This window comes from Hypanus sabinus, chromosome 9, assembly GCF_030144855.1.
Source record: "Hypanus sabinus isolate sHypSab1 chromosome 9, sHypSab1.hap1, whole genome shotgun sequence".
NCBI classification, from domain to species: domain Eukaryota; kingdom Metazoa; phylum Chordata; class Chondrichthyes; order Myliobatiformes; family Dasyatidae; genus Hypanus; species Hypanus sabinus.
Genome location: NC_082714.1, coordinates 133,367,897 through 133,380,395, shown reverse-complemented (window position 1 = coordinate 133,380,395; position 12,499 = coordinate 133,367,897). Strand labels below are relative to the sequence as shown.

General features: G+C 42.0%; 1 protein-coding gene across 1 annotated transcript in view; it reads left to right on the top strand.

The window, feature by feature from the left end:
* The first annotated feature begins 1,237 nt into the window (after positions 1–1,237).
* Positions 1,238–12,499, top strand: part of prpf6 (PRP6 pre-mRNA processing factor 6 homolog (S. cerevisiae)) — an 87,546-nt gene continuing 76,284 nt past the window's right edge. Inside the window, exons 1-2 of the mRNA XM_059980613.1 lie at positions 1,238–1,460; positions 11,428–11,593. Of these exons, the coding sequence (XP_059836596.1) occupies positions 1,285–1,460; positions 11,428–11,593 (342 nt within the window). The 5' untranslated portion in view covers positions 1,238–1,284. The remainder of the gene's footprint in view (positions 1,461–11,427; positions 11,594–12,499) is intronic.

Below are 12,499 nucleotides of genomic sequence, written 5' to 3'. Positions count from 1 at the left end.
ATATGACATAGATTGGGAATTTGAGGAATTGAGGAAGGCTATTTCACACTAATGACCTACCATGCATTAGTAATCATTCCTAGCCCAAGGAAATATATTGAGACTGGAATATGTATGGACATCTTCAAGCTCAAAAAAGCAAAACTTATCAGAACTATTCAGTTTGCATCCTTATGTTATTTAAATTTGCCTTGAATAGTTATATTTGAACTGCACTGAGGATATAGATCATGGTGGATTGTTAGTGGGACCTTTCACATGAAAAGGGTTTATCACTATGCAAGCACAAAATTCCACCATTCCCCCAGTAAGACTGCTTTTAGCAGCAGCATAAGGAAACAAACTATTCCGGCAACTTATCAGGGGCATTGAAGCAGATACGGTGGCCCCATTAGATTGTAATGCACTTCTGTCACAGTGCGTCTTTGGATGACATTATAATGACATACATTTGGCCTTTAGTTGCCATTCGTGGACAAGGTGATTCCCATTCCCAAATGCAGATTAGCTCTTGAAGGGTGCAAACCTAATTTTTCCAATTATTCCAATGTGCTTCGTCCTAAGAATTCCTTCCATATATTTGCAATAATCAGCTGGGGTTTACAGTTAACTACTTAATTAAAATTGGAGACCAGAATTAGCTTATGGTGACAAATACACCAGCAAACAATAGCACTGACAAAGTATCCAGGTCTTGAAACGTTAATAGTTTCTTTTTGATGAGTGTTTGCAAGCATTTTTGGTTTTATTATCAAAAACTCATCCGGCTCTCTGCTGTTCCTTCCGATGTGAAATCTGCTACCCTTACCTGGTCAGGTGGATCAGATGCGCCACAGTGACGCGGATGTCCCTTCACTTTCTCTGAACGGGCTATTTAGTTCAGAACAATGAAATGCTGGCCTTGTAGCAGATGGCGATAAATAATCTTTACGTAAAGCTATTTCAAAGCTGTTTAAAAGTCTCTTTATAGTTTATATCGTGGCTCTGCTGAGATTTAGGTTCAGTTATTAGCTACTGTGTCTTGAAGGCGTCCAGTTGCATTTTACCTAGATAAATTCCGACTTTATATTGCTTTTTCCTCTTGCCAATTGTTCACAGAAATATTTAATGATAAAATAATTAGTTACCCTCTTCCTCTTCTGCTACTTGAAGCAAAACTTCAGGACGAACTGCAGAGAGAGGGGGCAGAATAAATTATGCCAATTATGTGTTAATTATGTTAATGTAATGTACCCAGCATTCCTTTAGGCCGCGTTGGCTGCTGGGACAGAGTCTGGATCCAGAATGGCGGCTGCAGGCGTATCAACACAAGGAACCACAACGACATCGTCGGCGGCGGCGCCGGCACCTCCGGGAATGAGTTCAGGAGGTCCTACTCTCACCGGGACTCTCAATAAGAAGAAGAAACCGTTCCTCGGCATGCCGGCTCCGCTGGGCTATGTGCCCGGTTTAGGCAGAGGGTGAGTTCCGTCCTCAGTGCGTGTTTGCTTTGGTTCCAAGTGGCGCCGAGGGGAGCCTAACACTTAACGGGCCCAGGGTATGGTGCAGGTAGATGGATGGCTACCGGATCCTCCAGTGGCTCAACGAGCGTTGCAGCAACTCGGCAGGTCAGGCAGTATTAATGGAGGGAACTGGCGGTCAGCGTTTTAGGTTGATGCTCTTCAACTGGCTTAGTGTGTTTCTTCAGATTCTGGCATCTGCAGTCTCTGGTGTCAATAGATCTTCCAAAGTAACTTGTAACAAACGCAACGTTTTGTACGCATTAAAACAACCATTATTTGCAAAAGCGTTAATTTCGGGCTGTGTCTTTCCTAGGATCCACTCATTAAGATTTTGGCTAATGCACAAAGATTTTGTCAGCTTACTTGGGTGTCTTGTCCAATTTGACTTTTCATACAGGACCTTGATGGGGATGTTGCTCTTAAAAGCATATTCTTCGATCTTTTTCTTAGTCTGCTTGGTAATCTCTTCCTATTGACAGCTTGGAACAGAGCAAGTCTTTTGGGCATATAGATGGTGTAGTTTGTCCAATGTAGCCAGCTGAGAGCTCAGTGTTGGAGGTGGTGGACTAGGAAATAATGTTGAGTTTGGCTTGCTTATCTTTCCAGTGAATTAAAAGAATTTTGAAGAGATTATCTCCCCCTCTCCCCCCCCCCCCCCCCACCATTGTCCAAAGCTGCCATGTGTCAGAAGCACTGAGGTGGGCTGGTTTTACTGCAGTTTGAGTTCTGTGCGATCTTGAAATGTACCAATTTTTTTCAGTCAGCAGATGGCTGGAATGAATTTCATCATTGATGCTTGTCTTTGGTGAGGAGTGGTTTACAAAATACAGGAGCTGGCCCTATCTTCCAGCATCTCACTATGGACAACTTTTGGAGGAATGTGTGTTGCAGTAGGGACAGGATGCTTAAAGAAAATAACCTTGTTGATGCTAGGTGCTACAAGCAAACTTGACACTGTCCACATTATGCGTGAATAATTTACCATCCTAAATACTTCTGAAACAATGTAGGAAGTTTGGAGCAAGAAGGCTGTGAGTGAATGGTTCATTTTTCGGAGGGAAGGGAGTTCTTTTACTACTTGGGGTAAAAGAGGCGAGGCTGCACAGGCGTGTAATGTCAGCCAGTAGCGCGCGAAAGGTTTAAAAAGAAAACCGCTGTATCCAGCGGGCAGCAGAGTGAGAGGGAGGCAGAGTGATAGGGCTTAGGCGGTAACAGGACAAGGCAGGGTAAGTTTAACTGTGTTAATGGCGGAAAGGAGGTAGTATGAGTGTGAGGCCAGTTTTTTGTGCTTGGTGTCAGATGTGGGGGGTCCTGAAGTCTCTCAGCCTCACGGACAGCCACATCTGCATCAGGTGTGTCGAGCTGCAGCTCCTGATCGTCCGAGTTCGGGAACTGGAGATACAGCTCGATGACCTTCGCCTCACCAGGGAGGGTGAGGAGGTGATAGAAAGGAGTTATAGGCAGGTGGTCACACCAGGGCCACAGGAGATAGACAGGTGGGTCATATTCAGGAGGGGGAAGGGGAAGACTCAGGTACTGGAGAGTACCCCTTGACAATAAGTACTCCTGTTTGAGTACTATTGGAAGGGACAGTCTACCAGGGGGAAGCGGTAGTGGCCGTGCCTCTGGCACAGAGTCTGGCCCGGTGGCTCAGGAGTGTAGGGAAGGGAAGAGGAAGGCAGAAGTGATAGGGTACTCTATAGTTAGGGGGTCAGGCAGGTGATTCTGTGGACGCAGGAAAGAAACTCGCATTGGAGTTTGCCTCCCAGGCGCCAGGTCCGGGATGTTTCGGATTGCATCCAATATATCCTGCAGTGGGAGGGAGAACAGCCAGAGGTCATGGTACATAGGTACAATGACATAGGTAGGAAAAGGGAAGAGGTCCTGAAAAAAGACTACAGGGAATTAGAAAGGAAATAAAGAAACGGGACTGCAAAGGTAGTAATCTTGGGATTACTGCCTGTGCCACGCGACAGTGAGAATAGGAATAGGATGAGGTGGAGGATAAATGTGTGGCTGAGGGATTGGAGTAGGGGGTAGGGATTCAGATTTCTGGATCATTTGACCTCTTTTGGGGCAGTTATGACCTGTACAAAAAGGACGGGTTGCACTTGAATCCCGGGGGGACCAATATCCATGCATGGAGGTTCACTAAGGCTACTGGGGAGAGATTAAACTAGAATTGTTGGGGGGTGGGAACCAAACTGAAGAGACTGGGGAAGAGGAGGTTAGCTGACAAATTGAGAAAGCTTGTAGACTGTGCGAGAGGGAGAATAGGTAGGTGATAAGAGAAGGGACGATTCAGACTGAAGGTTTGAGATGTGTTTATTTTAACGCAAGGAGTGTTGTTAACAAAGCGGATGAGCTTAGTGTGTGTATCAGTACTTGGAGATCTAATGTGGTGGCCATTACAGAGACTTGGATGGCTCAGGGACAGGAATGGTTACTTCAAGTACCAGGTTTTAGATGTTTCAGAAAGGACAGGGAGGGAGGCAAAAGAGGTACTGTTGGTTATGTTACGTGGCACTGTTGGTCAGACATAGTGTCATGGCTGCCGAAAAGGTGGATGCCATGGAGAGATTGTTTATGGAGTTTCCGTGGGTGGAGGTTAGGAACAGGAAGGGGTCAATAACTTTACTGGGTGTTTTTTATAGGCCACCCAATAATAACAGGGATATCAAGGAGCAGATAGGGAAACAGATCCTGGAAAGATGTAATAATAAGAGGTGTCATGATGGGAGATTTAAATTTCCCAAATATTGATTGGCATCTCCCTAGAGCTAGGGGTTTAGATGGGATGGAGTTTGTTAGGAGTGTTCAGGAAGGTTTCTTGACACAAGATAAGCCTACAAAAGGAGAGGCTGTACTTGATTTGGTATTGGGAAATGAACCTGGTCAGGTGTCAGATCGCATTTGGAGATATTTTGGAGAGCATTTTGGAGATAGTTATCATAATTCTGTCTCCTTCGCAATAGCATTGGAGAGAGATAGGAACAGACAAGTTAGAAAAGCGTTTAATTGGAGTAAGGGGAATTATGTGGTTATCAGGCAGGAAATTGGAGGCTTAAACTGGAAACAGATGTTCTCAGGGAAGAATACAGAAGAAATGTGGCAAATATTCAGGGGATATTTGTGTAGAGTTCTGTACAGGTACATTCCAAAGAGATGGAAGTTATGTAGGGTACAGGAACTGTGGTGTACAAAGGCTGTAATAAATCTGATCAAAAAGAAAAGAAAAACTTACAAAAGGTTCAGAAAGCTAGGTAATGTTAGAGATCTAGAAGATTATATGACGACTAGTAAGGAGCTTAAGAAGGAAATTAGTAAGCCAGAACGGGCCATGAGAAGGCCTTGGTGGGCAGAATTAAGGAAAACCCCAAGGTATTCTACAAGTATGTGAAGAGCAAGAGGATAAGACGTGAAAGAATAAGACCTATCAAGTGTGCCAGTGGGAAAGTGTGTATGGAATCAGAGGAAATAGCAAGGTACTTAATGAATACTTAAGTATTCACTATGGAAAAGGATCTTGGTGATTCTAGTGATGACTTTCAGCAGACTGAAAAGCTTGAACATGTAGATATTAAGAAAGAGGATGTGCTGGAGTTTTTCGAAAGCATCAAGTTGGATAAGTCGCTGGGACCAGATGAGATGTACCTCAGGCTACTGTGGGAGGAGAGGGAGGGGATTACTGAGCCTCTGGCGATCATCTTTGCATCATCAATGGGCACGATATAGGCTATGGAGGGTTGCAGATGTTGTTTCTTTATTCAAGAAAGGGAGTAGAGATAGACCAGGAAATTATAGACCAGTGAGTCTTACCTCAATAGTTGGTAAGTTGATGGAGAAGATCCTGAGAGGCAGGATTTATGAACATTTGGAGAGGTATAATAATAGGAATAGTCAGCATGGCTTTGTCGAGGGCATGTCGTGCTTTCAGAGCCTGATTGAATTTTTTGAGGATGTGACTAAACACATTGATGAAGGAAGAGCAGTAGATGTAGTGTATGTGGATTTCAGCAAGGCATTTGATAAGGTACCCCGTGCAAGTCTTATTGAGAAAGTGAGGAAGCATGGGATCCAAGGGTTATTGTTTTGTGGATTCAGAACTGCCTTGCTCACAGAAGGCAAAGAGTGGTTGTAGACGGATCATATTCTGCATGGAGGTCGGTCACCAGTGGTGTGTCTCAGGGATCTGTTCTGGGACCCATACTCGTCATGATTATTTTGTAAATAACCTGGAGGGGGAAGTGGAGGGATCGGTTAGTAAGTTTGCTGATGACACAAAGATTGGAGGTGTTGTGGATAGTGTGGAGGGCTGCCAGAGGTTACAGCAGGACATTGATAGGATGAAAAAAAACTGGGCTGAGAAGTGGCAGATGGAGTTCAACCCAGATAAGTGTGATGTGGTTCATTTTGGTAGGTCACATATAATGGCAGAATATAGCATTAATGGTAGGACTCTTGGCTGTGTGGAGGATCAGAGGGATCTTGGGGTCCGAGTCCATAGGACGCTCAAAGTAGCTGTGCAGGTTGACTCTGTGGTTAAGAAGGCATATGATGTATTGGCCTTCATCAATAGTGGAATTGAATTTAGGAGCTGAGAGGTAATGTTGCAGCTACATAGGACCCTGGTCAGACCCCACTTGGAGTCCTGTGGTCAATTCTGGCCACCTCACTGTAGGAAGGACGTGGAAACCATAGAATGGGTGCAGAGAAGATTTACAAGGATGTTGCCTGGATTGGGGAGCATGCCTTATGAGAATAGGATGAGTGAACTCGGCCTTTTCTCCTTGGAGTGACGGAGGATGAGAGGTGACCTGATAGAAGTGTATATGGTAATGAGAGGCGTTGATCATGTGGACGGTCAGAGGCTTTTTCCCAGGGCTGAAATGGTTGGCACAAGAGGGCACAGGTTTAGGGTGCTGTGGAGTAGGTACAGAGCAGATGTCAGGGGTACATTTTTTTTTACGCAGAGAGTGGTGAGTGCGTGGAATGGGCTGCTGGCAACAGTGGTGGAGGTGGATATGATAGGGTCTATTAAGAGACTTAGGTACACGAGCTTAGTAAAATAAAGGGCTATAGGTAAGCCTAGTACTTTCTAAGGTAGGGACTTGTTCGGCTCAACTTTGTGGGCCGAAGGGCCTGTATTGTGCTATAGGTTTTCTGTGTTTCTATGTAAGTTAGTTTGATTATTTAGATTGAAGTGACCTTAATTCTGGAATGTAGTCATGATAGATTGAGTGATTTTTCATTTGTTCTGAACTTACACTCTCAAAACTGCATGATAAATGAGTTGGCTAACTGATGTATTAGACATATTATGTCTCCCCTGTGTGAGGAATAGAAGGTTGCTACTTAACGGTGCAGAGACAATATGTTGTCCACCTAAACTGACATCGGCTAGCTGAATTGACAGGGATATTTATGTCAGAATGTGTAGCATGGACACTTCTGTTTGTACTTGCACACTCCAGGACAGTGGCATTCTTTGACAAATCCTGTTTGTTGGTGCTTCCTGTCTCAGGGAGGGGACCAGACTGATGGGTGGGATGTCTTTAAAAGGGTGCCTGTTTGTGGTGGCGCGTGCTCTGTGGTGGCTCAGTGGAAGAGTTCATTTTGGGGAAAGGGCAAGAGTGCTGGTTCCTGGAAAATGGTTGGTTGCTTATTTTGGTTGCACCATGTCATGAATATATTTGTGGACATTTGTGAAGAAGGATGTGAAATCCTGTTCTGTTTTTTGTGTAATTGTTACTACGAGCCTGAACAACACTTACCACACCCCCCCCCCCCCCCCCACTTCACTCGCACCAAAATGAGCCTTTAAGTAAGGATCTCCTTACACTCGGAGAAAAGAGATGGGTCATTCTTTGAAATGCAGGGTGGAGTTTCTGGATTTCAGTTTGCTATTCAGGGCTACCGTCCCACAAACCTTGGTGAACAAATTCCTACTCCTCCGTCTAAATATACTGTGCCACTGGGTGTTATACTTCACTGAACAGACCTCAGATAGTCAGGAAGCAATACGCTTCACCCTCCTCATCATCCTGAACAGCACCCCCACCTTCGGGCTGTGTGCTGAGCTCATTGCCGTAAACTCTGCTCGTACGTGATGCGAACTGAGCAATCGTCTCATCAAGGTTCACTGATGAGATGACATTGGTGGGGCTTGTCACCAGCGATGACCAGACAGCCCATAGAGAGGAAATGGAAGAGCTTTAGGCCTGGTGCCAGGCAAATAATCTCTTCCTTAATGTCAACAAGACAAAGGAGATGGTTATCAACTTCACGCCACTCATTACCTCCCCCCACCTTTACGTTGGCAGCATAACAGCGTAAACTACAAGTAGTATCAAATTCCTGGGTGTGCACATCATGCACAACCTCTCAAGATCCAAGAACACATCTGACACAGTCAAGAAAGCTCACCAATGCCTCTGCTTTCTGAGGAGGCTGAAGAGAGCTGGACTTTGCACATCCGTACTCGTGTCATTATACAGATGTGCAGTTGAGAGCTTCCTAGCAAGCTGCATCATTGCTTGGTTTGGAAACTGCATTGCGGCAGACAGGAAGGCTCCAGAACAGGTAGTCAAAACTGCCCAACTCATCACTGGCACTAGCTTACCCATCATCAAGGACGTGTAAAGAAAGGTGCTGGAAAAGGGCCAATAACATCATGAAGGATCCCAGACATCCTACTCACAGATAGTTTGTCAAACTCCCAACAGGGAGGAGGCTAAGTAGCATCCACACATCCTGGCCAGAATCAAAAATAGTTACTTTCCCCAAGCAGTAAGGCTGATCAAGATCTCCACCCATAAAATGCACCACTGCTTTATTATTACCAGCATCACTTTATGGACATACAATCGATCCATGTATAGAAGATACATAGTGTATATATATCTATAATGCAATTTTATTGTTATGTTTTTTATCTTTTCTGTTTTTGTGCTGCATCAGATCCAGAGTAACAATTATTTTGTGTATAGGAAATGACATTAAGCAATCTTGAATCTTAAGATGAACAAGTCCTTGTGTAGTGGGCAGGGGCAGGATAATCAAAGGTGACACAGAAGCCTTTTACCTGTGGTCAGCAGCAGAGCACTGAAATGTTGTTGGATGAACAAATTGAAGTATGGTATTTTTTTATGAATAATGCTTTAACATCTCCATTTTCATTCAAGAGCAACTTAGACATGAAACAACCTGTTTCGTTACTCTCCTGTTGAAATACACTTGTATTTAGTGGTACAAAAACAAATTCTAATAGGCGTAGAGTGACGAAAATGAATCTCCTATACTAATAGGATTCTCAGGACACTTTGGGGAAACCCATCAATGAGAAGTGTAACATAAATTTTAGGTTGATTTTTTACCTTTTTGGGAATTTGTGGAATGGTATGTTCATACAATAAGCTTAAATTGGCCTTTTGTTCTGTGTACATTGTTGGGGTCTGATGAACTGGTGGTTGACATACACTAACAACAGTTTCTGATGCTCAAGTCCATTCCCAGCACAATACTAAACTAACATTAAAATATGAATACCAGATTTGTAATGTGCTTTCATTTCTTCTCATTGATACTTTATGGTTACAGTCCTAAGCAGAGTCTGGTTAGCAAATTCCACACAAGTCCAAGAGTGTAACAAGGATACTTGCTGCCTGGAATTGACACAATATCAGAGATCAGTGGTTGATAAGGCATAATAGTAGTGATTTAATCAAAATGGGTCAAAATAAACTGCTCTCACAAAATGCTGGTGGAACACAGCAGGCCAGGCAGCATCTACAGGGAGAAGTACTGTCGAGGTTTCGGGCCGAAACCCTTCGTCTTGACCCTTGGCCCGAAAGGTCGACAGTACTTCTCCCTATAGATGCTGCCTGGCCTGCTGTGTTCCACCAGCATTTTGTGTGTGTTGTTTGAATTTCCAGCATCTGCAGATTTCCTTGTGTTTGCAAAATAAGCTGCTTGTTTGTTTGAAGTATGTTTCTCATAATTGGAGTAAAAACTGAGTGGTTGATGCATGGTGATCTAATTTGAACTGTCTTTATTAACTGCACTGAAGTGTAGATCATAAATTAAATCATAGTGTGTGCAAGTATATTAAGTTTTTAAAAAGGGGACCATGAGCTAGTTGAAATTCTGATTGATAATGGCTTGATGTGGTTTACAGTGTCCAGTTGAGATCATTGATCTTTAATCATTCCCATTTCTCCACAGTTCTGTATTTATATTATGCTTTCAGAATTATGTGATCCCACCTAAGCCCTTGATTATCTGATTCCATATTTAGAATTATTTTTTTCAAACATTACTGATACCTGTAATCCTTTCTAGCTGGGGTACTCAGGTTGCTGTCTTTGGGGATTGCCTTGCCATTAACTGATGTTATTGATTGGAAGTAGAATATTAATAAAGACAAAAAGACATTTCCTTGAGTATTGCCTGAACAGTCATTTGGATGCGTGATTCCCCCCCCCCCCCCACCCCGAAAATTATAATATTACTTTTGTTGGGTTTCCTTGGCTCTGCAGTTAATTAGTTGATTCTGTCCAGATTATTTTGGGTGTAAGCACATGGCATGAAATGAACAGCGCCATTCACATTGCTATATGCTTGACTAGTCCATAATCATTCTCTGTGCTGACATATATGTAAGATTAATATTGCCATATCTTTTAAGTGCTGTATATTTATACAGACTGATAAAGTCCTTTTATGCAATAGTTACTTCACATTTTGTTTTCTGAATTATTTTTGTTGTACATTAGGACATCATTTGGATCGCCTTAACATTAATGGCATTGCAAACCACCTTAATGTGATCTCTCTTCAGATTAACTCTTTAACATCTTTCATGATTCTGAACCTGTGCTGTCCTTCCTCTAAGTCCTTGGACATGTCTGTGTGTGACTGAGTGTTGGTGAGCAGAACTCAAGCAGTTTATTACAGTTGTGGTTGGATACCATCTGAAGCTTGTTGAAATTTAGAAATTCATTGAAGTTGAACAATTTTAGTTTTTTAATTTTTTTTGTTAACTTGTACATAAGTAAAAATAGCATGAGCTGTATTGACCCATTCCGAAAGAAAATATACAAGATGTTGTTAATTTAGTGAATGGTCATATGGTTATTATTCTTGGACCAGCTGAAGTATTGGAAAAATATACACAGATTTAATTGATGTTCATATTAATAATGCTGCCACATTAGATTATTACTTGGAGATCATTGATGAGTTAAATGCTGGTGAGAGAATTACTAAGAATAGTTCAATGCTTTAAGTATGGGATTGCAAAGGAGAGAAATGTGGTCCATTGAACCACCACGTGGCCAGAGCTTGTAACAGTTTTACTAGGTGTTAATAGAAAACTGACAGCAAAAAAACACTGCAGCAGTAGGAAGGATCACTTGTGGAAGAGTGTTTGGATGAAGAATATTTTGTTTAAATCTATAGATACATATAAACGTGAAAAATAGTTGCTGGAGTACTAAAAGCCGGCAGTTTTCAATTTGATTTTATTGCATGATGTGCAGGCTCATTCTTATTGAAAGACAGTGTTTAATCTGAAGTACATTTACTAGTATGCCTGAACTTGAAAATATAGAAATAGCTATTCATGAATTTTTCAGTTTTTGTGTATATTTACAAAGCTGAAATATAATTGAAAGGATCAAACATCTCTCAAAAGCTAAGCTACTGCCCACTGATCCGAAAAGTTTGTTTGTTAAAATAGGAGCATATTGGCCACTGGTGTTAATAATAAACTAAAGTTTTTATGAAGACTACTCATTGTATGCAGTTAAATCTCAGGGTCAGTTTTCCATTTCATCCATGGAAGAACAATTCATGCTAACTATAACTGTAAAATAGAATACAGATATTACATAATTTCTAATTTTAAATCTTGTGCTTACTTTAGTGCAACTGGTTTCACAACACGTTCGGATATTGGACCTGCTCGAGATGCCAATGACCCGGTTGATGACCGGCATGCTCCCCCTGGAAAAAGAACTGTTGGCGATCAAATGAAAAAGAATCAAGCAGATGATGATGATGAAGATTTGAATGACACAAATTATGATGAGGTAGTTAGACCATCTCATTTCTGTGGTTTCTCTTTGCTTAAGATGGCCTCTAATATACCTGCCCTTTTTACGGGGGGAAAAGACCAATGAGCACAAAAAGCTGCAGTTGCAAATTTATACCAGGCTCTTCCATTTCATCTGCTATTTCTCTTAGTGTACTAGCTTGTATTGACGAAGGCAATGCCTTTATAGGGCATTTGTCAGACTGCACTTGGAGTACTGTGAGTAGTTTTGGCTCCCTTTTCTAAGAACAGATGTACTGTATTGAGGGGGTCCATAGGAGGTTCCCAGGAATGAAAGGGTTAATGTGTGAGAAGCTTTTGATGGCTTTGGGCAGTCGAGAGGAATGAGGGGAGGTGTCTCAATGAAATCTATCAAATATTGAAAGGCCCAGAAAGAGTGGATGTGGAAAGGGTGTTTCCTATAGTGTGTAGACCAGAGAACACAGCCTCAGAATACAAAAATATTTCATTAGAACAGATCAGGAACTTCTTTAGTCAAAGGGTTGTGAATCTTTGCTACAAATGGCTGTGGAGGACAAATCATTGAATATATTTAAAGTGGAGGTTGATAGCGACATTTACTTCTCATTCCTAAATAAATTTCTAATAATTTCTTTACTTAAAATTTCATTTAGGAATGAGCAGTAAATGTTAGCCATTCTGGTAGTGCTTCACACTTCATGGATGAATAAGCTACAATGTATTCTTGGCAATTTAATTAATATTTTAGTATAAGCTACACCAGTTTGGTATTATCTACAAATTTTAAAATTACCTTTTTAATGGCACATATCTCCAGCATAGCCATGTAACTGCTAATCAAATCAAGGACTTTAAGGAGACATAGGGGACAGTGAGTTTACCATCTTGAAATCATGGCAATGTTGTATTTACTGAAATGTTA